Source organism: Phoenix dactylifera, chromosome 1 (genome assembly GCF_051530095.1).
Source record: "Phoenix dactylifera cultivar Ajwa chromosome 1, Ajwa_hap1_PhDact_Kaust_v1.1, whole genome shotgun sequence".
NCBI lineage: Eukaryota > Viridiplantae > Streptophyta > Magnoliopsida > Arecales > Arecaceae > Phoenix > Phoenix dactylifera.
Window position 1 is genome coordinate 52,069,493 of NC_143190.1, and position 26,784 is coordinate 52,096,276.

Consider the following 26,784-nt stretch of genomic DNA (forward strand, 5'->3'; position numbering starts at 1 on the left):
TGAGAAATGCAGCCAATATGTTCTATAATAAGATAATTGCATCACCATCAGAAGGATTGCATATGAACAGGAATAACCAATTCAAAAAGATACAATAACAGATGAAACAGTGAGAAAACAAGTACTCCCAGCTCGAGCAAACAAAGCTGACACTAGCTATACAAAAGAAAGGGGAGTCCTCTACTACTCTAGCTCAAGAAGCTCCAAGCCTGCAAGAATTTCTTTCAGCATTAGTTCAGACTGAAAAAGCTGCTAAAATGTTGCATCTAAAAAAAAGAAAGAAAGAAAGAAAAGAGAGAGAGAGAGAGAAAGAAACAGCTCCTAAAACATCATGACTGCCATGTTTAAACAAAAGAATTGTCAATACAGAATCACTTGATTCAAGAAGTCACTTGTAACCTATCCTTTTAAGTTCTAATTTTCTGGCACACAAAGATAGGCACTCGCCATACTTTCCAAAAATGGACACCGTAATAGACAAAGGAGAATTGCAAATTACACCAGCTACTAAAAGTGATTTGAGTGAAGCATCCATACAAAGAGCTGCTCAACGTGAGAGGTGATTAATTATTTACAAGAAGTGCATATCCACAAGCATATGTGAAAGCATATTGATCGCCAGAAAGGTTTTAATTAGCTAAAGAGTATAAAAGTGTGGAATTCCAGAACCTAGTACATAATAAATAAGAACCAGTTAATACTAAACTACATGAAGAGTTTCGTCTCTTCCATTTGGGGCTTATGTGGTCACAAGCAACTAGGCTGTCCGCAAGTACACTAAACAAACCTTGCACTTTTCTTGGTTCCAGTAAGTACAGTTCACAACTCTAAGAGCAATCCGCAAGACTCAACTTACAGCCAAAAGTAGTTAGAATTATGAGATCAAGCATGACGACAAGATTTTTAAGCCTCAATTAAGAGGGGCTTCAAATCTTCCAAGTAATTGGAACTGCAGATGATGTAGGTTTATTAAAGACACAACTGTAAGAACAATAATGATACATTTCATAGAATCGACGATGCACCTTCACTAACAAAAGTAACAGGTCAATCTCAACAATTTCACTTGTAAACAAATCTCCAGATGATTAAACAACAAGATGCTGAATTGACAACATATGTTAAATTATTAGATTACTTGGGCCGAGCTCGAGGCCTAAGTAAGGACCAGGCTTTTGTTAGTGTAATTTAGGCCTGAATTGACAACATATTTTAAATTATTCATGTTTAGGCTTTTTATCTTAAGTTGTTGACAATATACTTAGGCCGAGCTTGAGGCCTAAGTAAGGACCAGGCTTATGCCTAGATGGTAGGCCCAAAGGCCAGGCCAGGCTCGGGCCTAACTGAATTGTGTTGAGCTTTGGGCAAAGCTTGGCCTAAGCTCAGCAAGGCCCGGCCCATCTAGTTGGAATAATACCTTTGTAATTCTTATTCCCAGGGTGGAGGATCACAAATCATCAGTGCACTAGATTTATAATGCTTGTTATATGAGAAACAAGTCATACAAATTGAGCTAAGTAGCAGAGAACAATTTTGCTCTCTTTCTTAGGAGGAATATCTCTGATAACATCATGATTACTCAATACCGGAGGCAAAATGAATAATGGTAAATCTAAAATGAGCCTCATGATCAAAGCAAACATGAGTAAAAGTTATGATTAGTAGAGAGGCAGTCATCATTAATGCCAAGGAAGCAATATGCTGCAACCATCTTCAGATCATCCATAGACTCTTCATAAAGTTGTCCTACAAAGCTGAAAGGCAAATCCAACCAGGATCCAGTACCCACCTCATCATTCTGAAAGAATTGTTGTCCTACAAACTATCTCCATCAGGCAATTTTATGGGCAAAGCAATTATCAAGTTTGCCAGATTAAAACCAAGATCTGCAGCATGCAAACATTTGCATTTTTATGGCTCGTGCAATATCATGAACAGTATACTGCTTGAGCTGATTTAAGGGTGATGCAGTGTGACAAGGCAAATGCTTACCTTTAGCCAAGACAAGTCCTTGATAATGTTATCTTTTAAGAAGCAATAAAAGCTATAAAGATTATAGTAACTGTTGCTGGTGGTCCAAACCGAGAACGATTGGCACAGCGGTGTGAACGGGATTCCGTCTGAGCTGCCTTGGTCGATGTTGATTGTGCTCCACCTTCCACCGGGAAACCTGCAAGCAAGCCTCGCACCACCACTGGGGTAGTGGGGGCCCTCCGACGATCAAGTCAGAGGAGATTGGAGGAGGAGGAGAGATGATAATAGCAAGCAAGAGAGTGCTCTGGAAGATATTGCTTACCCCCCCTTCTCCCCCCAGCCGCATATATACCTGGCTGGGGGGTCTCTCAGGGGGGTTTGTCATCGTGGGGCGCGATGGAGTGGCCACTGACATGGCCGTTACAGGGCGTCGTGGAGCAGCGCTGGGTACGGCCATGACAGGGCGTAGTGGAGTTCCGCTTTGTACGGCTGATACAGGAGATCGTGGAACAGCATCGGATACAGCCGTTACAGGGAGTAGTGGAGCAGGAGGCCTCGGCGTGCCTCTGGGAAGCAGCCTGTCGTTATCAAGAGATCTCCGACTCGGGGTCGGAGTGCTGGATCAGGGGGCAGCCGACTCGGGGTCGGGCTGCGGTGCTGAGGATATCCGACTTGGGGTCGGATTGCTAGATTAAGGGGCAACCGACTCGGGGTCGGGCTGCGAAGCCGAAGATGTCCGACTCGGGGCCGGACTGCTGGATCGAAGGGCAGCCGACTCGAGGTCGGGCTGTGGAGCCGAAGATGTCCGACTCGGGGTCGGATTGCTGGATCAAAGGACAGCCGTAGTCTTCATGGGCGCGCGTGCCGGTCACGTGGAGCATGGCGGCTTAGTTTCCCCGTAACAGTAGCCCCCCACTTCCGAGCCTGGAACCAGAAGGGGAACGGGTGAAGGGAGTGATGCTTCGAGGTTGCCGCCATCCCTCGGAGAGGCGCGCGCGCTTCGAGCTCTCCGCCTTCTTTATGGCGTATGGCGGTTGTTGCTGACCTGGCAGTCTGAGGATTTCGGCGGACATCCTTCCTTAATGGTGTCGATTCGCCTTTGGGGCGCGAGCGACCCTTCGGCGGCCAGGCGTCCTCTGGCGTCATCGAGGCATCACCCGCCTTTCCGCCTATTTAACCGGGGGCCCTCCCCCGTCCGTCTTCCTCTTTACAGACATTTTCGAGTTTCCCCTTTGCGCTGCCGTTGTTGCCGTCGGGCTGTTCGCTTGCTTCTCCTTTGACGCTCTCGGAGCCGTTCTTCCTTCTCTTCCGGTGAGTTACCCCATTCTTCTACTTAGGGCTCTCCATACTTTCTCCTTTTGTACTAGTGTACCCCAGTCGTCCCGGTCTTTCCCCCCTTCTTGTCCCCGTCCTGACCGTAGGTTTATTGGCCATTAGGAATGGGCGAAGTGAGAGCGGACCACATTAAGTCGGAGCTGGTCGCCGAAGACTTAGACAAACTCGTGGCTCGGTACCACCTTCCCGAGGCCTGCAACGTTACGCTCCCGGGGCCTGAGGAGAGGATGTCCCATCCTCCTCCAGGGAAGATCGCCATCAATGAGGGCATTCTCCAGGCCGGGTTCCGCTTTCCCCCTTCGGACTTAGTCGTGCAGGTACTCCGGGGTTTAAGAGTTGCGCCGACGCAACTGGTGCCGAACTCGTGGCGTGCCCTGACGGTCTTCCAGGTTCTCTGCCGCATGCACGAGATTCCCGCCACTCTGAATGTTTTTTGGGAGTTCTACAGCCTGAGTGGCCACCCCCAGGACAAAGGGTGGTGGTGCTTTGCGGCGCAGCGAGGGTGCGGCCTCGTCAAAGAGGCTCCTTCCTCCATTCACGGCTGGAAGGAGCGTTTCTTCTTCATCGATGTAGATCCCTCTTGGGAAATCAGGGCGACCTGGGAGACGCCGATGAAGTCCCCGATCGGCCTATCGAGACTGTCGAGGGAGGAATCCGATGGCTTGGCCGCCTTGAAGGGGTTGGTTGCCGAGGGCCAGCTCCCCCCGGTGGCCCGCCTTATTTCCGAGGATACCTTGGTGAATGTCGGTCTGAGCTCGGTCCCCACCGACCGTGAGCCCGCCACCATTTCTTTTTTGACTCTTTTCTCCTCTTTCGTCTCGTTCTTTCCTTCGGTTTCTCAGCCCTCGACCATCTCGTTCTTGTTGCAGAGATTGACGACGTCATGCGGTCGGACAAGGGACCAGCTGTTGGTAGGTCGTCCCTACTGGAAGCGGTCCGGAGGAGGAAACGAGCTCCTCCGAGCGGGGCCCCGCTGGCGAAGAAGTCCCGCAAGGAGGTGCCTCCGACGCCGACCGACGAGTCCGGGCCCACCGATCAGGGAGACGCCGTGGGCACGGACCGGCAGCTGACGTTGTATCAGCCCTCCGGTGGTGAGACTGCCGCTATTCCGGAGGTATCATCCGAGCCCGCTCGAGACGGACGGGTCGGACGTGATCGGTCCCCGGCCCGGCCTTCGACTCAGCCGGCTCCTGATGATTCGAGGAGGGACGCGCCGAGGCCTCGGCCGAGCGGGGCCCTATCAATTCCTGGAGTGACCCCCGCCCCGAGCACAGTCAGCAGGACTCTTCCCAGGCGATGGATAAGGGTAAGGCTGCAGAACCACCATCCGGCTCCGGGGAGAAATCGGGGTCGGCCTTCACTACCGATGGCGCCCGAAACCTCATCGAAACAGTGCTGCTGGAGAAGGACCGTCGGCGGGTCCGGGAGTTGGGGGTCTCTGACGTCGGGGCTGCCAGCTGTGTCTGTCTCATGTCGGTGAGTGTTCTTCTGGCCGCTTTTCACCATTTATTAGCTCTGTTGTTCTCCGCCTGACGCCCTCACTTTTCCTATCTCTTAGCTCGCCCAGTACATGATCCGTCTAGAGGAGTGCTACAAGGAACAGGCGGGGCTTCTGGCGAAGGCCGAGGACCGACTGAAAGCAGTGGAAGAGGGAGGCCAGGCTGTGGCGGGCAGGACGACCGGGGACCTCGAGGCGAGGCTCCGGGAGGCCGAAGAGCGGGCACTCGGCTTCGCCGCCCTCGAGAAGCAACTGTTGGAAGCTCGGGAGGAACTCAAAGTCGCCTCGGGCCTCGAAAGCAGGGTTAAGAAGGCGGAGGAACGAGCTGAAAAGCAGTCCCGGAAGGTCGCGGACTATCGAGAGAGGTGGGAGAAGGCTCAGCGGTCTGCCGACAGCGCCCGCAACCGAACCCGGTCTCTTGAAGCCAAACTGGGCGAATTGGAGTCAGCCTTGGAGAGGTCCCGCGCGAACGACCAAGAGCTCCGTTCGCGCCTGGAGGAAGCTGAGGCCGCTCGCACTGCTGCCGAGGCGAAGCATAAGGAGGCTCAGGCTAATCTGCTGAGGGTCTCCTCCGAGGCTGAAGACCGGATTGTGGCGAAGGTCTTGGAGGCTAAGGCTCAGATTACGGAGCGAGCAGAGGCGGCGCTGGCCGAGAAGAGAGCGGAGATCGGGCGCCAGGCGGTACAGGCTTATCGTCAGTCCGCCGAGTTCACCCGTGATATGTCGGAGGCGGTACGGGCCTATCGTCAGTCTGACGAGTTCGTCCGTGACGCGTCGGACGCGGGGTCCGAATCCTTCATCTTAGGCTTCGAGGAGGGCCTGGCAAGGGTGTCGGCTAAGTACCCCGAAGTTGACCTGAGTGGGATTTCCCTTCTCGACTCCTCTCCGGCGCCATTGCCTGCTGATTCTCCTACCGCCTCCCTACCCCCTGCGGACGAGCCCGACGCTCCCGACCCGGGGGTTCCTCCAAGCTGACCTCTTGTACCTTTCGTTGTCCTCTTTTTTTTGTATGTCGGCGTTTTGCCAAATTGTATGGGCCTTGGCCCTGAAACAATGAAAATTAATACAAGTCGAATGTTTCTTCATCTCGCTTTCGTCCTCCTCTTTTTTTTTCTTTTTAACTCTTGGCAGCGTCTTGCCGACTCCTGACTCTCGAAGTTCTTCCGGCCCTAAGCCAGGCATCCGAGGGTTAGGCCTCAGGAAATTCTTCCGGCACTAAGCCAGGCGTCCGAGGGTTAGGCCTCAGGAAATTCTTCCGGCACTAAGCCAGGCATCCGAGGGTTAGGCCTCAGGAAATTCTTCCGGCACTAGGCCAGACATCCGAGGGTTAGGCCTCAGGAAATTCTTCCGGCGCTAAGCCAGGCATCCGAGGGTTAGGCCTCAGGAAATTCTTCCGGCACTAAGCCAGGCATCCGAGGGTTAGGCCTCAGGAAATTCTTCCGGCGCTAAGCCAGGCATCCGAGGGTTAGACCTCAGAAAATTCTTCCGGCACTAAGCCAGGCATCCGAGGGTTAGGCATCAGAAAATTCTTCCGGCGCTAAGCCAGGCATCCGAGGGTTAGGCATCAGGAAATTCTTCCGGCGCTAAGCCAGGCATCCGAGGGTTAGGCCTCAGGAAATTCTTCCGGCACTAAGCCAGGCATCCGAGGGTTAGGCATCAGGAAATTCTTCCGGCGCTAAGCCAGGCATCCGAGGGTTAGGCCTCAGGAAATTCTTCCGGCGCTAAGCCAGGCATCCGAGGGTTAGGCCTCAGGAAATTCTTCCGGCACTAAGCCAGGCATCCGAGGGTTAGGCCTCAGGAAATTCTTCCGGCACTAAGCCAGGCATCCGAGGGTTAGGCCTCAGGAAATTCTTCCGGCGCTAAGCCAGGCATCCGAGGGTTAGGCCTCAGGAAATTCTTCCGGCGCTAAGCCAGGCATCCGAGGGTTAGGCCTCAGGAAATTCTTCCGGCGCTAAGCCAGGCATCCGAGGGTTAGGCCTCAGGAAATTCTTCCGGCATTAAGCCAGGCATCCGAGGGTTAGGCCTCAGGAAATTCTTCCGGCGCTAAGCCAGGCATCCGAGGGTTAGGCCTCAGGAAATTCTTCCGGCACTAAGAATCCGAGGGTTAGGCCTCAGGAAATTCTTCCGGCACTAAGCCAGGCATCCGAGGGTTAGGCCTCAGGAAATTCTTCCGGCGCTAAGCCAGGCATCCGAGGGTTAGGCCTCAGGAAATTCTTCCGGCGCTAAGCCAGGCATCCGAGGGTTAGGCCTCAGGAAATTCCGCTCGTTGGTCGGCCAAGGCTGGCGCAAGCCGAGGCGACCGGTCGGGGCTTCAGGCTAGTCTGGTCCCGGGATGGTCATCGGGTTAGCCTGGCATCCGAGGGCCGAGCCTCGGGAGATTCCGCTCGTTGGTCGGCCAAGGCTGGCGCAAGCCAAGGCGACCGGTCGGGGCTTCAGGCTAGTCTGCTCCCGGGATGATCATCGGGTTAGCCTGGCATCCGAGGGCCGGGCCTCGGGAGATTCCGCTCGTTGGTCGGCCAAGGCTGGCGCAAGCCAAGGCGACCGGTCGGAGCTTCAGGCTAGTCTGCTCCCGGGATGATCATCGGGTTAGCCTGGCATCCGAGGGCCGGGCCTCGGGAGATTCCGCTCGTTGGTCGGCCAAGGCTGGCGCAAGCCAAGGCGACCGGTCGGGGCTTCAGGATAGTCTGCTCCCGGGATGATCATCGGGTTAGCCTGGCATCCGAGGGCCGGGCCTCGGGAGATTCCGCTCGTTGGTCGGCCAAGGCTGGCGCAAGCCAAGGCGACCGGTCGGGGCTTCAGGCTAGTCTGCTCCCGGGATGATCATCGGGTTAGCCTGACATCCGAGGGCCGGGCCTCGGGAGATTCCGCTCGTTGGTCGGCCAAGGCTGGCGCAAGCCAAGGCGACCGGTCGGGGCTTCAGGCTAGTCTGCTCCCGGGATGATCATCGGGTTAGCCTGGCATCCGAGGGCCGAGCCTCGGGAGATTCCGCTCGTTGGTCGGCCAAGGCTGGCGCAAGCCAAGGCGACCGGTCGGGGCTTCAGGCTAGTCTGCTCCCGGGATGATCATCGGGTTAGCCTGGCATCCGAGGGCCGGGCCTCGGGAGATTCCGCTCGTTGGTCGGCCAAGGCTGGCGCAAGCCAAGGCGACCGGTCGGGGCTTCAGGCTAGTCTGCTCCCGGGATGATCATCGGGTTAGCCTGGCATCCGAGGGCCGAGCCTCGGGAGATTCCGCTCGTTGGTCGGCCAAGGCTGGCGCAAGCCAAGGCGACCGGTCGGGGCTTCAGGCTAGTCTGCTCCCGGGATGATCATCGGGTTAGCCTGGCATCCGAGGGCCGTGCCTCGGAAAATTCCGCTCGTTGGCCATGCGCCTGTCGCTTGCAGCCCGACGGGATTTCTCCGTGGCCAGCTGCGATCGTGTTTCTCCTCTTCTCCAAGCGTTGCCTGGGGAACACCAGAAGGGCATTAAACGCTAATTGATGCGTTACCTGGGAAATCGGATCGCCAGTTGCTGCTTGCGAGGAGTGTCAGTTAAGCGACCGCGATGCGCGCGTTCTTCGAGGCGGATGCGGCCTGGGCGCGAGCGGAGATATGTGGACCCAGGGGTACGTGCCACCCGGAGTGTCCTGCACAAAGAATGCGATTAAGGAGAATGACGCTTAGGAAATCGCGGGAAGATACGCCTCGAGAGCCAGAACGGCTCCGGATTCAATGCGTCCGCATTTATGGGAGCCACCCGCATCGGAACGACCGGGGGGCTGCAGTTTGGCTATAAATACAGGTGCAGGTGCGATGGAGTTTGCCAAGCCGGAGCTGTTCAAGTTGCCATGGATCGTGGACCTTCTCTCTGGCGCATGGCTGAGAGACTCCTGCCGAAGGAACGGGAGGCGCGCCCCTCGCGACTTCAGCCAACTAGCCGTTTCATCTGGGATCAGCAAGGAGGGTCTCCCCGGCGGAACTCCGCTCTAGGCGTTTCATCCGGGATCACATCTCCCCTCCTTGAAGTTCAGCCTCCCGATTGAGCTCTGCACCAGACGCCTGATCCGGGACCGCGCCTCCATATGCTCTTCCCCCTTGTACTCCTTCTCTCCCCTAACACTGGGGAGGACCGGAATATCCCTTGGAGGTGGCGTTCCTCTGGAGGCAGCGGGAGCTTCGTCGGCGGCGGCTCCTCATCCTCTTCGTGGGGCGTGGATGGCGCCTCCGGTTGGAGGCAGTGTGGACTTCTCCTTCGTCCACTTCTTCTTCATCCGCGCCGGCTCTTCGTCTCTTTCGTGAGACGCCGATGGCGCCTCCGGTTGGAAGCACCCACTTCCGACGGGATTGCAACCGCTTCAGATGGAGGTTTCGGGATCCCAGATCTTCAGCTCCTCGGAGTCTCCACCTCTTCTTTACTTTCTTTACACCCTAATTCCCCTCTGGGAATTCCTTGTAATCACACGAGCACGCCGTTGTAACCAGAAATTATTGAAATGCAAAGTGTTATACATTTTTGAACTGTCTTTCTGGCATCGTCGTTCTATTGGTAATACATCCGCAGGTTAGCGGAATTCCAGCTCCTTAGAATTTCTCGACCATCTAGGGCCTCCAACTGGTAGGAGCCAGGTCGGTTTACCCAGCGAACCTTATATGGGCCTTCCCAATTTGGCGCTAGCTTCCCACCTTCCGCAGGTCGAGATGCTTTAGCTCGCCTTAGCACCAGATCTCCGATTCTGAAAAGCTTCGGTCGGACCTTGGAGTTGTAATATCGGGCCACCCTCCGCTGATACATCGCCATCCGAACCTGCGCCATTTCCCTCGCTTCTTCCAAGAGATCCAGGTTCCCTCGGAGTTGTTCCGAATTGGCCTCGGGTCGGTGCGCGGCCACCCGAGGTGAGGGGAGTCCGAGCTCCACGGGGACAACGGCTTCCGTGCCATAGGTTAGGCTAAAAGGCGTCTCCCCGGTAGGGGTCCGATGCGTGGTCCGATACGCCCAAAGGACATTCTCGAGTTCTTCGACCCAAGCTTGCCCCGTCCGACCGATTCGCGCTTTGATTCCTTGGAGGATTGTCCGATTTGTGACCTCGGCCTCGCCGTTGGTTTGGGGATGCGACACAGATGTGAACCGATGCTCGATCCCGAACTCCTCGCAGAAGTCACGGAAATGCTTGTTGTCGAACTGTCGCCCATTATCCGAGATGAGGACCCGAGGTACCCCAAATCGGACAATGATGTTCTTCTTCACGAACTTCCGGACTTGCACCTCCGTGATAGTGGCCAGCGGCTCTGCCTCCACCCACTTGGTGAAGTAGTCGATTGCAACAATCAAAAATTTCCGCTGAGCTGAAGCGACGGGGAATGGTCCGAGGATATCCATTCCCCACTGGGCGAAGGGCCAGGGTGCAGTGATTGGTGCCAAGGGGACAGAAGGGACTCTCTGGACGTTGGCGTGGCGCTGGCAGGCGTCGCATTTCCGTACATGATCCTTTGAGTCCTCCAACAAGGTAGGCCAATAATAGCCTTGCCTCATGATCTTATGCGCCAAGGACCTAGCCCCCAGGTGCGATCCGCAGATGCCTTCGTGGACTTCGCTGAGGGCGTAGGCCGCTTCCGAGGGGCGGAGGCACCTTAAGAGGGGGGCGGTGAACGAGGTCCGATACAGCCTCCCTTCATAGAGTACGTAGTGGGCGGACTTCATGACGAGTCGCCGAGCTTGATCTTCGTCCTCTGGGAGGATCCCTTCGGCGAGGTAGGCGACGAGCGGGTCCATCCAAGATGGCTCCGGATCAATCGCCATCACCGCTCCGGCCTCGCCGATGCTCGGGGCATCCAGGGTCTCCAGGTAGATCGCCCTCGATAAGTTGTGCGCGTCTGCGCCCACCAAGCGGGACAGCCTGTCGGCCCTGGCATTTTCGCTTCTTGGGACCTGCTGAATGTCAACACTGCCGAGGTCGGGAATGAGTGCTTGCACCTTCCAGACATAGCTCTGCATGGTCGGGCTCCGAGCCTCGAACTCCCCTCGGACCTGCCCGACCACCAGCTGGGAGTCGGTGAAGACCTTCAAACGCCGGATGCCGAGCTCCTTGGTGAGTTTGAGTCCTGTGACTAGGGCCTCGTGGTCAAGTCAAGAAACTCTATCAACTGGATCTAAGTCGATCCTTATTCCGCCTCGTTGTTGGTCACTGGAAATCCGAACCTCAAGGCATACTCGGCTATTACTCCATCGGGACTGGTAAGGACCAGCCCGGCCCCTCCACCTTCGGGGTTCGACGACCCATCAATGTGAAGCGTCCAGATTGGGAGGTCGAGGCTGGGTGTTTCCGGCGGCCTAGGTTCCGCCTCCTGCACAGTGCACTCAGCGAGGAAGTCCGCGAGCACCTGGGCCTTGATGGCGGGTCGGGGCTGGTAGCGGATGTCGAACTCACCAAGTTCTACTGCCCACTTCACCAGCCGTCCCGCATTCTCAGGATTGCTGAGGATCTGCCGCAGTGGTTGATCGGTCAAGAGGGTGACAGGATGAGCCTGGAAATAGGGGCGAAGCCTCCTGGCCGCGGTGAGTAGCGCGAAGGCGATCTTTTCAGCCTTCGTATACCGCGTCTCGGCATCCCGTAAGACCCGGCTGATGTAGTACACAGGCTTCTGGAACTTTGCCTCTTCCCGAACCAGTACCGCACTGACTGCGGTTGGGGAGACCGCCAGATAAAGGTAGAGCATCTCCCCTTCTTGCGGCTTGGACAGCAGGGGAGGAGACGCCAAGTATTCCTTGAGCTGGTCGAATGCTGCTTGACATTCGGTCGTCCAGAGGAAGTCTTTCGGGCGTTTCAACACCTTGAAGAAAGGTTGACAGCGTTCGGCCGACTTTGCCACAAATCGTCCGAGCGCGGCGACCCTCCCAGCGAGCTCCTGAACCTCCTTCACTTTGGTCGGAGGGGACATATCTTGGATAGCCTTGATTTTGTCAGGGTTGGCTTCGATCCCCCGCTGGTTGACAATGAAACCGAGGAACCTCCCGGCCGAAGCGCCAAAGGCGCACTTCGCTGGGTTCAGCTTCATGCGAAACTTCCGCAGGGTGGCAAAAGTCTCCTCCAGATCCGCGATGTGCTGGTCTGCATGGCGGCTCTTCACCAGCATATCGTCCACGTACACCTCCATGTTCCGGCCGATTTGCCCTTTGAAGATTTTGTTGACGAGGCGCTGGTAAGTGGCGCCAGCATTCTTCAGACCGAAGGGCATTACCTTGTAACAGTACAGCCCCCGGTCTGTTATAAAGGCAGTTTTCTCCTCGTCCTGTGGAGCCATCATTATCTGGTTGTAGCCGGAGAAGGCGTCCATGAAAGACAGCAGCTGATATCCGGAAGTCGCGTCGACCAGTTGGTCTATCCGCGGAAGCGGAAAGCTATCCTTGGGGCATGCCTTGTTCAGGTCGGTGTAGTCGACGCACATCCTCCACTTTCCGCTCGCCTTCCGGACAAGTACGACATTTGCCAGCCATTCGGGGTAGCTGACCTCCCTTATGAATCCTGCCTCCAAGAGCTTGTCTACCTCCTGGTCGACCACTCGGATCCGATCCGGGGCACAGTGTCTCTTCTTCTGCTTTACTGGTCGGTGGGTTGGGTCGACGTTGAGGGCGTGAGAAATGACCTCCGGGTCGATCCCAGGTACATCGGCCGCCGACCAGGCAAATACATCGGCGTTGGCTCGGAGGAATTCCACCAACCGAGCCCGAGCTCCCGGGTCGAGATTGGTGCCGACCCGGACCGTCCGGTCCGGGCGACCTTCCTCGAGGGGAACTTCGATCACACCTTCGGCCGACTCCCCGTGCCGCAAGGCCACCTCGTCTCTGGCGTCGAGGGACTCGACGCTTAAGGCTTCTACGGGCTTCTTCCCTTTGAGAGTTGCTAAGAAACATTGCCTTGCGGTCGGTTGGTCGCCTCGGACCTCTCCAATCCCGGCCGCCGTGGGGAACCGCATGAGCAAGTGGTACGTTGAGACCACCGCGCGAAGGGCGTTCAGTCCGGGTCGTCCGAGGATAGCGTTGTAGGCCGAGGGAACACGGACGACCAAGAACCCGAGCCGCACCGTGGCCTCTGCGGGTGCAACGCCCGCAGTCACAGGCAGCTCAACGACACCTTCGGCCGAGACAGCGTCTCCAGTGAATCCTATGAGGGGGGTGGATGTTTTGTGCAACAATTGTCTGGACAAGCTCATCTTTTGGAAGGCCTCGTAAAACAAAATATCAGCTGAGCTTCCACTATCCACAAGAACACGCCTTACATCATAGTTTGCCATAGTGAGGGAGATCACCATGGCGTCGTCGTGGGGGGTCTGAACCCCCTTTACATCTTCATCACAAAAAGTGATTACATTACCGACCCTCTGCCTCTTTGCGACGGCTGCCCTTGATGCTTCAGTCGAGCCCCCCGCGTTCCTCTCGGGCCGGGGGCAGCCCCCAGTGATAGTATGGATCACGCCCGCGACGGGTCGATTCTGCTCCCGAGGCTCCGGAGGGGCCGGGTCGGCCGAACGCGAGTCTGCGGGGGGACGTCGGTCGTTCACGTATCGACCGAGACGCCCTCGGCGGATGAGAGCCTCGATCTCGTCCCGAAGCTGGAAGCAGTCTTCGGTGTCGTGGCCGTGGTCCCGGTGGTACTCACAGTACGCCCGAGAGGGCCTCCTCCCAGGGATCTTCTTCATCTGTCTCGGGACCGGGAGGTCCTCTCGCCCCTTGATTTCCATGAGGATCTGGGCCCGGGGAGTCAGGAGAGGAGTGTACCGGTTGAAACGTCGGGGCGGAGAACGAGGGCGTAGGGCGCCGTGGTTCCTCGCCGGCGACGGGCTTCTGCGCCGACGTTGAGGCGTCGGGCTCCTCCCCTGGCGTGCCTCTTTTCGCCTTTTCTTCCCGAGCTTTGGAGGGATCTCGGCGGCCTCCTTGCTCCGGTGGGCGGCCGCCTCCTCGGCGTCCGCATACTGGTTCGCCCGGGACAACATCTCCGGGAAGCTCCGCGGCAGGCGTTTGTCCAGGGAGAAGGTGAGTCTGCCCTTTCGGAAGCCACGCTTCAGGGCTGAAAGAGCCACCTCCTGGCTCAGGTTCCGGACTTCCAACGTAGCCTTGTTGAAGCGGGTAAGATAATCCCGCAAGCTTTCTCCCTCGTTTTGCCGGACATCAAAGAGGGAGTCGGAGACCAGTCGCCGCCGGCTACTGACGGCGAAATGGGTGATGAAGAGGCGGGTAAACTGATCAAAGGATTGGATCGAGTTAGCCTCCAGGCCGGCGAACCACGCCCTTGCCGGGCCACGGAGGGTCGCCGGGAAAGCCTTGCAGAGGAGAGGACCTGATGCTCCGTGGAGGAGCATAAAGGTCCTGAAACTCTCGACGTGATCCCGCGGGTCCGCCGCCCCGTCATAGGGCTCGATCGCCGGCATTTTAAACCCCGGCGGATTCGGGGTCCGCAGGATCCTCGAGGCGAGCGCCGGTTGGGAGGAGATCTCCAAGTCGGCGAAGGGATCTTTAGAGTGGCCCTTCAGGACCTGGAGTTGTCGGTGGAGATTGTCCACCCGCCGGTCCAGGGAGCGCGACCGATGGGTGGGAGACAAGGAGCACCGAGAGGGGGACCGACTGGAGCGCGGGTTCCTTGAGGACTGGGGGGTCTGGGAATGCGCCCGGGCCCGCCTCTTGTACCCCGCGCAGCTTCGATGGGACGGTCCCGGCAGAATGGACCGTGCTCGAGAATCTTCCTCGCGCCGGCGCTCCTCCCCATGGGAGAGGAAGGAGCGCGGGTTAAGGAGGACAGGTGAGCGCTCAGGGAGCAGCGGCTCCTGGGCCCGCTGCGGCGCCCGAGACATCACACCCTGCAGGTTCTGCACCGCTTCCGCGAGGGTGCGGACCTGCTGGGCTAACTGGTCGAACTGAGCGGCTTCGACCATCTGAATCGGGGGTGGAACGGTGGAGTGTTGCTGAGAATGTGTTGGAGACGCAGCGGCCTCCCGGCCGGAGGCGCGAGAGGCCCCGCGACCGGAGGCATTGGAAGCTCCACGACCACCTCGCCGTGCCATTACGATCGCTCTAAGATTCGGGCCCTTCCTCTAGCGCCAACTGTTGCTGGTGGTCCAAACCGAGAACGATTGGCACAGCGGTGTGAACGGGATTCCGTCTGAGCTGCCTTGGTCGATGTTGATTGTGCTCCACCTTCCACCGGGAAACCTGCAAGCAAGCCTCGCACCACCACTGGGGTAGTGGGGGCCCTCCGACGATCAAGTCAGAGGAGATTGGAGGAGGAGGAGAGATGATAATAGCAAGCAAGAGAGTGCTCTGGAAGATATTGCTTACCCCCCCTTCTCCCCCCAGCCGCATATATACCTGGCTGGGGGGTCTCTCAGGGGGGTTTGTCATCGTGGGGCGCGATGGAGTGGCCACTGACATGGCCGTTACAGGGCGTCGTGGAGCAGCGCTGGGTACGGCCATGACAGGGCGTAGTGGAGTTCCGCTTTGTACGGCTGATACAGGAGATCGTGGAACAGCATCGGATACAGCCGTTGCAGGGAGTAGTGGAGCAGGAGGCCTCGGCGTGCCTCTGGGAAGCAGCCTGTCGTTATCAAGAGATCTCCGACTCGGGGTCGGAGTGCTGGATCAGGGGGCAGCCGACTCGGGGTCGGGCTGCGGTGCTGAGGATATCCGACTTGGGGTCGGATTGCTAGATTAAGGGGCAGCCGACTCGGGGTCGGGCTGCGAAGCCGAAGATGTCCGACTCGGGGCCGGACTGCTGGATCGAAGGGCAGCCGACTCGAGGTCGGGCTGTGGAGCCGAAGATGTCCGACTCAGGGTCGGATTGCTGGATCAAAGGACAGCCGTAGTCTTCATGGGCGCGCGTGCCGGTCACGTGGAGCATGGCGGCTTAGTTCCCCCGTAACAGTAACCATATTAAAGATTTCAGAAGCTACCAAATATTGAATACATTTTAGCGCACTAACAACAGTTACTGAACTGATGATTAAGGGCTCTAATTTTCTAGACAAGAAAGTCGACTAGCATTTAAGGTTTTGGCAACTCAAATTCCAAGTTGCTGCTACTGAAGCCATTTTTCAATGCATAAATCACGGCTATGCCAACCAGTGGCATGTTCATAACAAACTGTGTTAAACAGTTACCAGATACAAGTCAGCTAAAAGCTTCCAGTGGCTAATGGTAAACAATGGCAAAAGTCTGTATCTGTTACTTGCTGACAAAGTCTACCCTTAAACAGCTTAGAGGATTTTACAAAGGTTGAATTGAATATACTCATTAATTCCCATAATGTAACCATTCAAGCAGCCTAATAAGTTGAGAAGACAAAATTTGGCACTGATAAGCATATGGTGTGATTTCTGCCACAAGTCCTTGCCACTTAATCTATTCTGAATTAAAAGTAACAAAAGACAGCAATTCCAATGGGTGATTGCTTTAGAAACAAAATCAACGAATAGACTGGCAACTAGAGGAAAAAAAATGTTAGCAAGGATGGCATGTCAGCCAAATATGATTCATCCTACAACAGAGCTTGAGCTTACTAATTGAAAGAGTAACTGGAATAAGGAGATTTCGCAGCAATCATCCCAACACTGCATTATGAAACGATAGCCATTCAATTTACTAGAAAGAGGATGCTCTAACATGGCCAGGCTCGAGTTACAGCTTAGGAAGACCTACCTATATTTATCAAGCACACCTGTGCCAAAGAGCTGATCCGTATGGTCAGCACTGTGGAAAATCACATCATCTCCCCAAAACAAACTTCTAGAATTGATTTGAGCACACGTACAATAGCAGAGCTAGAAATTTCATGCCCAGAATGGAAAAGAAAGGGAGGTTCGATACTAATAAACTTGCATGATTAAGATTAATATCAAAAAGCAGATGGATTAACCAATTTAGATATTAGAGATAAATCCTTCTAAAGGTTAGACTTAGACAACATTACAAGCATTGAAACTTTGAAAAACTAAAGACATCAAGACATATATCACTCTCAGAAATCAGGATGCTAATAAAATGAGAATCATATAATACCATGGTAATATGATCAAGGGAGTCTATTGCATAGACTTCTATAAACAAGATCCATACAGAAAGGCATTTGATGAACTTACAAGCAAATTTGAGAAGGCATCAACTGTTCATGCTAAAAAACTAATAAGAATACAGTTGTAGAAAAATTTGAGCATTGGAGATCAAGATGCATCTCCATAAACGGCAATAAATGAAGGCAGACTACTAGATCTTTTCACCGAGGCCTCTTGTTTTTTCTTTTTTCTTTTTTTTTGTTGGTTTGGGAAGGAGGGGGGGGGGGGGGGGGGAGGTTGGGTAGGTGTGGAGACTTGCATCTTTGAAACATGTATTGTCATAACCTAATCATCACCTTCATTGGAATCAAAACTTGCACTTTTGCAGAACCAGAAGCATCAGACGAAAACAAATGTATTATTTGATATTGAATGTTCCAGTGTATAATTGTTAAGATGGTAGTTTCCAAAGCTCTTAAATCATAGCAGACTAGATTGGGCTTGTCCATTCCAGTACAAACAAATTCAAAAGAAGTTCTCAGGTTAGTTAAACACTTGCAGATTATCTTGCCAAACTGACCCAAGACATACAAATTAATAGTGGAGCTGAGCTGTGGGTCACTAGTAAAGGGCCTTGAAAATTTAAGCATTAACTATTACCAGAGGTATCTATTCTATGATAACTGATCTTACACCTAATAAAATTCTTATATTATGGCTGAGAAATCATATTGCAATCTGAAACTCCAGTACTCCAAACACATGATGCACAAGATCTCACTCCTAGTTTAAGGCTCTAGTGTCTTTTTTTCAGCTCTAACCTCTTTTAGCTTCTTTGTCAGTTAGCTATACATTACAGCATCAAACGACAGAACTTTTGTTAACATAAACTGAATCATGGGAAGATCATTTTGCCATTACAAAGTACAAACTGCCTTGTGATCACCACTTGAAATATATAAATGTCAGTCTCTCAGAAAGGATATAATTCAAAAGCACATCCAAAACAACCCAAGATGTTAATGTTGATGCATGAAGAGAAGTCCCCCAGGAATATATTCATCGTATTTCACACCATTCCAAAGACGTATTCTGTAGGCCGAGTCTATCTCTTGAAACTAGATAGGTACATCCGCCAACCAAGTGTAGCAACGGAAAAGGAACTCTACCCATTTCTGACCTCTCACAATTAAGTGTTCAAAATTTTGGTGAAATAATACTGGAAGATTGGTAACAGATACTAGTGGAAAGAAAAAATACAGAGCCATAGCATCAAACAGAGTGGTACCAAATTGAGAAAAGATTAGCATCTCAGGAATTCAGAAAACACTGGGCAACAGAAACAAGAAAAATGGTTTATCAAGTTGGTTGAACTAGTCCAACCAACCACGATTACAAACTAATGCCTTAATTTATCATAATATGTGCTGATCTAGTGGTTAAGAAGCTTATAAAACAATATAGAAAAAAATTTTCCCCTTTGACATGTGAAAACAAATCCCGCTAACAAGTAGAATCGGTAAGCAAGCCTTGTATAACTTGACCAAATGACAAAATCAAACATAACTATCTATAAAGGCAATTTGGGGGAAGAAATAATCAATTTGACTGGAAAAAAAGGAGGCACAGGAGTGAGCTCCACAAGTTTGTGTGAATCGAATCCTTAGCCGTTAAGATTCTATTCATAGATGCTGCAGCCACTAAGGAAACTCTCTCTCTCTCTCGCGTGCATGTGTATAAGCTAGCAATAGAAGGCCATTAAGGAATCTCTCTCTTGACCTATAAAAGCATTTTCACTGGTTCCACATATTAGTCGGGCAAACCCTATTTATAATTCCATCATTCTGCTAAGTTGATGTTTGACATCTTTTTTACATCATTACTACCAAATGCACTGATTATTAAAAAAAAAAGAAAGAAAGAAAAAAAAAGACATTATGAAGTAGAGTTTTCTCAGTTTGTTATATTGTCTTCTACTGCTTTCTATGCATTAGCTTCCCTACTTGTTTACAACACCGGGATCCTATTTGATGTAACCTAGCCTAAGTTTGCCAAGGACTCAAAAAGGTCAGAACATGTAGGACTTGAGAAGCTTGCCTTGCATATTTGTATTTGAGTCATATTTGAACAAGAAGATCAAGACATTCGACAAACTGATGGAGGGGTTATACTACTACATAATTTTAGAGTTTTTAACAGATACAAGTGATGCTAACCCAAGATTGCATCGAAAGAAACAAAATCCAAGCTACACATGATCGGTAATAATGAATAGGGAAAGCATGGTCCTGATCAAAGATCCACTGTTATGAGTTCACTAATTGGAACATGCATCAACGTGGGTCATCTATCAAAAAGTTTTTCTGGTTGGGACAATCTTCTAAGAGTTACTTGAAAATAGAAAACAAGACAAGAGGGCCAAGATAATGAATCTGTCAATGATCTAAAATTAAACAGGATTGATGCAGTCAACAACTGGTTACGCAAAACATGACAGAAAAAGGAGGATTTTTTATTAGAAAAACAAGTATGAAGGCTGCCTCATGTTCATAAATGGCAAAAAGACTTTGTTGATGCTCTTAAGAAACTTACAAAGTAAATCCACTGAATTGTCTATCACCTTTTTATTTCTCATTTTTGGCTACCATATATTACTATTTAAAGCATCAATTCATTAACCCAAAAGGAAGCACAAGAAAACATAAACAGCCAACATAGACTTCAACGTTAAATATATTTGTACATAATCCAGTTTATGATAATCATCTTGAGTGGAAGGTTGCAACCTAAAAGTGCAATCATGAGTTGGAGAAATCATAAGATCACAGACCAGTTTGCAAAAACTATGAATTCAAGAAGAAGCTCAGAAACTGAAAACAATGATCTATACCATGTCTTTATGGATTTGCACAACAGCTAATGCATACAAAGAGAATAATACAGAAAAATCAAAAATAAAGTTAGAATTTTAATAAGGGCACAGAAATACCTCAAATCGCATTAGTCTTTTTCCCAGTTATAATACGGGATATCTGGAGACCTCGGCTGAATGCTTCATTGAAGAGAATCCTCGTTTGCATCGACTGGAATCCAGGCAACCAGGATAATAATGCCACAGGAGCCATTACAATGACTCCAAACATTATGTCATATAGCCGTGCCACAGCAACCACAGTATCCCAAACCAAGGTTGACTCAATAAATGGTCTGATCACTTGTGCAATTAAAATAAGGCCCCAACCAGTAGGAATAAATGCCAAAAGGCTTGTAAAAAGGTCAACAATCTCAAATTTAGTGAACTTGAGCAATATGATAATAACTAGTATCACCAGAATGATGATGAAGGATTGGACAGCCCGATAATAAATGTGATCCTTTGCAGCATACTTGTCCCGAGCATAAGCTATTATCACAAAAATTCCACCAGCCACAACCACATATATCCAAGAAAGCAGATAAACTGCAATGCTTGTGCTCCCATTGGCAATTTTTACCTGGTACACAATCCCATATTGGAAAAAGAAAAACCGGAGATCTAATATTATTTCCAATAGCTTTCCCCAAAGACCAGTTGTCCGAAGATGATCCTGCTCCTCATACCACCAGACCTCCCAACTCTGATCAGATTTTGTGAAGACACTGCCACGGTACCAAATCCAGTCCATAAAATCATCAAAGTCATAAACAGTTTTCAACCAATCAAAACCTGATGGATTAAATGCAAAAGGAGTCATTATCCATGATACCACCAGGAACCAGCATGAAATTGTCATGACTATGTAGACAAAGGTGTTCTTCGAAAGAGCACCATAAGCTGCATAAACTGTCAATATCACCCCAAGCTCTATTGCTTTTATGAAATGGCTACGAGCATAGAGCCTGTAGTTCTCAGTAAAGCCCTTATGCTGCACAACAAAACCACGTCCCGTAGCCCGATACTTTGCACCTCCATGGAGTATTGTTCGCCCATAGTAATGAGTTTTAGTTCCCATGGAGAATGTGTAGAACATTGACGCAAGCTGGAGCTGCATTGTGAAGAAATCCCACACCGCAGGAAGGAATCCATGCTCAAGTGAATTTTCTATAATCATGGGCAATGCAGTGAAAAAGCCAAGCTGAATGATGAACTGCTGATTAAGAACAGTAGCCAGCGCTGCATTATTGGTAGAGTCAGCATTCTTCTTGATTGATTCCTCAAGTCCACTGAGAGCCAGATATAGGCGCCCCCACACAAATGCATAGACAGTCAGCACCACCATCATAGTGTTAAAGTAGAACCCTACAGTTGTGTAGAAGAAGGAAAGCATACGGAAGAAGTCCAACCTATGACCCAATCTATAAACATCTCGGCTTAAAGTCTGTTCACCATTGCCACTAGCAACCTTGGCTTCAAACATAGAAACCTGATTCAGCCCTACATCCCGTCCCTTACCTACCTGGATATACTCATGGTGGGTAACGTTGCCACCACGTAGGGTACAATTAAAGCCTGCAAATATGTCCTCACTAATGTTGATCACCCTGGATGCCTTACTGATACCACCACGACTCAAAAACCAGAGACGGTCAAAAACATCAGGATGGCCATAATGCATTCGCACCTTCAGAGGGTTTGCCAGAACTCGCTGTCCAAGGGTGACAAAGCTCGTCTCCTGTGCAGACATGAACCAAGCAAGAGAAGAAACAGAACCAGTAAAAACATGTTCTCGAACTCCCAAGATCGTGGGTTTTCGGGAACCGTAGTAATGAGTGTATTCTTCCAACAGGTTCCGCATCTTGAGGGCCTCCTCAAAGTAGTTGTCTTGATTCATGTCTATAGTCTGCACTGCATCGCCCCTCGTGAAGATAAAAGCATGGTTCTGGTTCTCTGGCTTGCCCTCTCCAAGCTTCAAAGGCCCAGGCAGTCTGACCCGGTAAATCTCCACCTCTCGCTCCAATTGCTGATCATACTTAACAAGAACAGAGTAGTACTCTACTTCATCCCTCCCTGTGTGGACTTCATCAACATAGGCCACTCGAAGAGCTTCATTGTTTTTCATTAGATACAGAATATCTTCAGCATGAGAGTCCTTCTTAGCCTTTTGGGTCCCATATATCTGGCAGGCAACCACATAAGTGTATTTCATTAGCGCAGTCCCACGCTCATGGCCTTTGAACAATAAGCTCACACCACTGCTTTCTCTGCTCAATACCCGTGATGATGGAGATTTACCAGAATTCTCCAGACCATCTCCATCATTGTCCTGCCTCATTGAGGAACCAACTGAAGCAAGTTCCCTCGACCCTTCCCTTATGTCAATCTCAGAAGCGGAGTCAAGAAACGTGAGCATCTTGAGAGCCTTGTAGTAGTACATCATTCCCCTAACAGTGCGTGCTAGTGTCTGGCCCCTGTATGAGGCCCAAAGCCGGAGATCCCTCAACCTCTCAACCCACAGTTCGTTCTCATCATCCATACCCTCTCTCCGCATACGTTCCAAAAAGTTTTCCCACTCATCGTCATAAATCTTCTGCAGATAGAATATGATGGAGATGCCATCCTCATTATCGGTACGAAGCTGTTCCTTGCTGTACAAAACCTCCTCATTGTAATATGGAGTCAGAACACTAAAGGCCATCATCTTTTCAACTTGAGGAGCTCGGGGCATGTTCATGAACAAGGAGTTGCTGAAGAAAGCGATGCGGCGCCGGGCCTCCAAGTTCTTCGGGACATTGTTCATGGCATCCCTGGACGTGAGAATCGTATGCAACCTCCTCAGCTGCCTATAGAAGGTCGCATTATCTGTGCTGGGTAGTTCGATAGCATTCTCAAAAAGCAGTCTCGGCCTCATCGGTGCCAACCCCATCTGCTTCAGCTCATCTGTGCTCTTCTTATTAGTAAGAAAGTCACGGATGACAATGTCATAAAGGGTCTGCAACGTATTGACCAATTTGTTTAAATCTTTCTTTGGCTTGATTAGCGTGTCCAGGAGAACTATCAGTTGGGCATGGATCTTTTGTAAAACAGCCATCTTATACTCCACTGTAAACTTCTCCACGCCAATGGAATCATCAAACCCGAGAAACAACTGGTTAACAATAGCATGCTCTTCTGTATCCTCTCTGATGATCTCCAGTAACAGGTGCCTGACACTGTCATAGGCCTCGATGACCGCACACCGCCTGTACTCATTCTTGCATATCTTTCTCCAGTGCCCCCGGTCCGACGCCTCTAGTTCCTTTGCCTGGCCAAGAGCAAGCAGCAGCTCATTGCAGAGTAACACGCATGGCCACCTGATCACCCGGATATTCCACGAGTTAGGTGGCAGCTCAAGAAGCTCCAACTCACGGTCACTGATGATATCCTCATCCCTGAACGTCGCGATGATCTCATTCCATATCAGAGCGAACCTGCTGGCCTGCACCTGGTTTGATTCAATCTTTTTGTAGGGCCGCCCCAACCCATACCTCAGCTTGAGCCGGTGGATCGCATCATTGAACTTGCTTCGAAGTGAACCCCGGTCCTTAAACAGCTGCTCCTCCGGCATCAAATTGAACTGCATTGCACTTGCAAAGAACTGGAACCTCAGCCTCAGCTGCTGCACATTTCGAATCTCACCCAGGTGTGAGAACAGCCCCACCAGAGCTCCCGCAAGTGAGGAGAAGATGGAGTACCATATCTGGATGTCCATCAGATAGATCAGAACGACAGGGATCCACAAGAGAACCACAGCAAACCTGTTTGTATGGGTGAAGAATTCATGCCACTGGTACTCGATATCAACAAGATTGTATATGGCTTTGCTTGTGGCGACCATGGGCTTGATCTGGAGGAAGTAGCTGAAGCTGAATTTCGCGGCAAGGAGGACGACCCAGAAGAGGGCATATTTTACATTGTCCACCAACCCTTCCCGCAGCCCCCGGCCGACAAATATGCGGCTCTGGAACCACCAAGTGAGCACGTAGAAGATCCTCCAGTTGGTCTTCTCGAGGAAGTTGCGGACCCATGGAAGAATGAATAGCAGGAGAGCAAGCACCTCCGGAAGGACGAACACGCCAGCCACCTCAAGGAAGGTAATTATCCTCTGGTTGGCGTCATAGGACCACCGGCGATCATGGTTCTTCTGGGTCCAGATCCGGGCATAGAGGACGCTGAAGGCGATAGTCCAGGCAGTGGCAACGATACTCTTGAGCACCATCCGGACTCCGAGCCAGAGGGTCTCCCGTGAGACGAGGCTGTACTGGGTGCCGGCGTCGAGGATGGACTGGAGGAGGCGAAGGCCGGCCCAGGTGATGAAGATGGTGAGGACGCGGACCTGGACGTCGCGGCTCCGAAGGTTTTGCCAGGGGAACGTCTTGCCCTCCCAGGCGACGATGGTGGCGGCCTGGAGGAAGAGGATGAGCATGACCCAGAGGCGGTCGAAGCTGCGGAAGACGTTCCAGAAGGAGCGCTGCTCGACGAAGCCGGTCTTGCCGACGCGGTTCGGGTTGGGCGGGGCAGCGAAGAAGTTGCGGGAGGTGTCGAGGGGCCAGCGGAGGCGGTCAAAGCAGCGGCGGCTCCAGAAGTACTCGTTGATGTCGTCGTAATTGCGCCAGGCGGAGTGTGGCGCGGTGCCGTTGCGGCTGGCGTCGACCTCGGCCTTGATGGTGGTGTACAGCGGGGTGACAACGCGGGTGAGGAAGGCGTTCTCGCCGGAGATGGCAGGGAGAGAGGGGCGGCCGGTGGTCTCGTCGATGTAGCCCTCGAGGATGCGGTTAAGGTCCATGGCCATGTGGTGGAAGATGTAGCAGAGGCACTCGGGGACGAACCGGAGGTTGGCGGCCTCACCCCAGATGAGAAGGTAGAGGGAGGCATAGAGGAGGTCGCGGCGGGGGTCGGCGGAGCGGCGGATGGCGGAATCGGAGATCCAGACGTTGGACTTGCGGCCGAGGTAGGAGCACCAGGCTGTGTAGTTGTGGAGGAGCTTGCGGCGGAGGCGGCGGACGATGGAGTGGTCTAGGGCGTCGATGTTGTCGGGCGGGGGCTGGATGCGCATCTGGGCATTGGCGAGGAGGAGGACAAGGTGCTCGCGCTGGTTGCGGACGTTGTCGCGCTGGAAGCCAAAGAAGGCGCCGAGCCAATCGAGGAGGTCGAGGCCGTCGTGCCAGCGGACAAAGGGCGGCTTGCGGAGTTCGCCCACGGTGCGGAGGGCGGCCATAGCGGCGCGGACCTCCGGGAACCGGAGCGACGGGTGATCGGCCAGGAGGTTGTGGATGGGGATGATGTTGTAGGCCTCCGCGCCGGCTCCGTCGTCGGCGGTCTCAGGGGCAGCCGGGCGGCCGCCCCGGTTCGTGCGCTGCCGGAGGCTGCTCATAGATGCATCAGATCTGGCAACAGACGCCTCTTTCTTTCCTCCCGTTTCTTCTCGATCCTCCAAATGGCCGTGCAAGGAGAGAGGAGGTGGGCTGGAAACGAGGAGCCTGCAGGTATTAAATTATGGGACTGCTGTGAGCTGTGAGAGAGTTTTTATTTTAGTCTATAGAAAGGGATTCTATTAGGGTAAAGAATAGTAAGAGAGCCAGGTCTGCGCGTCAGGATGGGCGACGCCTTGGATTGGGGAGTTGGTCGGTTGCCTTCCGCTACCGTTTCCTTCTTTCTATCTATAAATTTGAACGGAGGGCTAATTGGGTGAAGAAAGAGAGGGGAGGCGTTCCTGCCTCTTCTCAGGAATCAACGGCAGGCGAAGGCAACGCGCTTCCGACGCTGCGTACAGGTGCAGTCGAAAAGTCGCAAGCGGCTATCAATTTCACTATTTTTCAATATTTACCAAGTCTTTCGCATTAAAGAGAAAATGCCAAAAAAAAAAAAACATATCATTGCAATAAGCCATAGATCGAGCGAGCAAGGTTATACTCGGAAGGCTCATAAAAGTTTCCTATGCTTGTTTACATACCGTCTGATGTCAATCTGACGGTGCTAACACGAGGAGCGAATAATAGACGGCTTCCTTAACGGCTAGTGGGTCGTGGCCTCGGGGGACAAGGGGATGGGGACAATACTTTCGGTCGTGGGACGAAGGGATAGGAACGATACGATCGGAAATAGGAATAGAGGTTGTATCTTTCGCGTGAAAGAAGGATTAAACTTCCTTCACGGCGAAGCCACCGTTCGATCGCGCAATGGCGACTTCGAGAGCTGTGCAGGCGGATGATTGACAGAGTTCGGGATGCTTTGATATTGTGCGTGACGCAATCCAACGGTCATCGTCGCGTAAAAACATCGACCATTGTTCGGGCCAAAAATACAACCCGAACCCGGAAATAGCGGCAAGCAGCAGGTTCACCGCCTCCATCCACCACGATCCCACGCCAAGACCCCTTTTTCATTTAAAAAGCAAGTTTTTACCAAATTACGAAACGCCACTCATACGGTTTTCGAATTTAGACGCTCCCCGACCCCGAAAAAGAACAGAAAAAAAATCCTTCACCGATATCTCTCTATATTCAACTTGGAAGGGCAAAATAAATTCGAAATTTTTCCGATTAAAATCCTCAGAAAAACCGAAAAACATCATTTGCCCAAGAAAAAAGTGCATACTTGAGATCAGAAAAGACAACGGCTCGCGAGCTTCAAATCTCAACGTCGTTAATTTGTTGCAAAATCTTAACCCTTGTTCCCCAACGGCTCCGATGTGGTAATTAGCTTCGGAATCCAGCCACTGGTGACGCCTCTGGATCGATCCACTGTAACCCTGCGAAAATTGAAAGAAGGGAGGAAGAAGGGGTGAAGAATAAGAGGTGAGATTGGGTATGGAAATGCGGGGAGCAGCAGGGTGAGAGCAAACGATATCCTTACCGTAGCCCAAAAAACTCTAAAATTAAAAGCTGCTACTGTCCCAACTTGAAACCCTAGAGAGGAATCCTCTTTTCTTTTTTTTCTTTTTCATAATGGAAATTTTTTTCTGGATATGGTATGAAGAACCGAATTCAGGGGCCCTTTCACCAGCTTCC

General features: G+C 52.1%; 1 protein-coding gene and 1 non-coding gene across 4 annotated transcripts; both read right to left on the minus strand.

The window, feature by feature from the left end:
* LOC103722939 (callose synthase 12-like) lies at window positions 1–26,784 on the minus strand. 3 transcript variants are annotated; one of them, XM_039125526.3, is made up of 4 exons: window positions 26,630–26,784; window positions 26,372–26,525; window positions 19,808–25,254; window positions 1–209 (listed from the first exon to the last, which is right to left on the minus strand). In XM_039125526.3, exon 3 carries the CDS (start codon window positions 25,146–25,148, stop codon window positions 19,809–19,811), a length of 5,340 nt encoding a protein of 1,779 aa, XP_038981454.1. In that variant the 5' UTR covers window positions 25,149–25,254; window positions 26,372–26,525; window positions 26,630–26,784; the 3' UTR covers window positions 1–209; window position 19,808. The 3 variants fall into 3 exon arrangements, with proteins under 3 accessions (XP_038981454.1, XP_089781512.1, XP_017702112.1); XM_089925386.1 differs by lacking the exon at window positions 26,630–26,784 and having other exon boundaries at window positions 26,372–26,571; XM_017846623.5 differs by lacking the exons at window positions 26,372–26,525; window positions 26,630–26,784 and having other exon boundaries at window positions 19,808–25,652.
* LOC113460979 (small nucleolar RNA J33) lies at window positions 22,106–22,186 on the minus strand. Its single transcript, XR_003382820.1, has one exon. It is a non-coding gene; the product is annotated as a small nucleolar RNA J33 (small nucleolar RNA).

Coding starts and splice junctions, on each gene's coding strand:
- LOC103722939 (XM_039125526.3), bottom strand. CDS start 25,148: ATGAGCAGCCTCCGGCAGCGCACGAACCGGGGCGGCCGCCCGGCTGCC.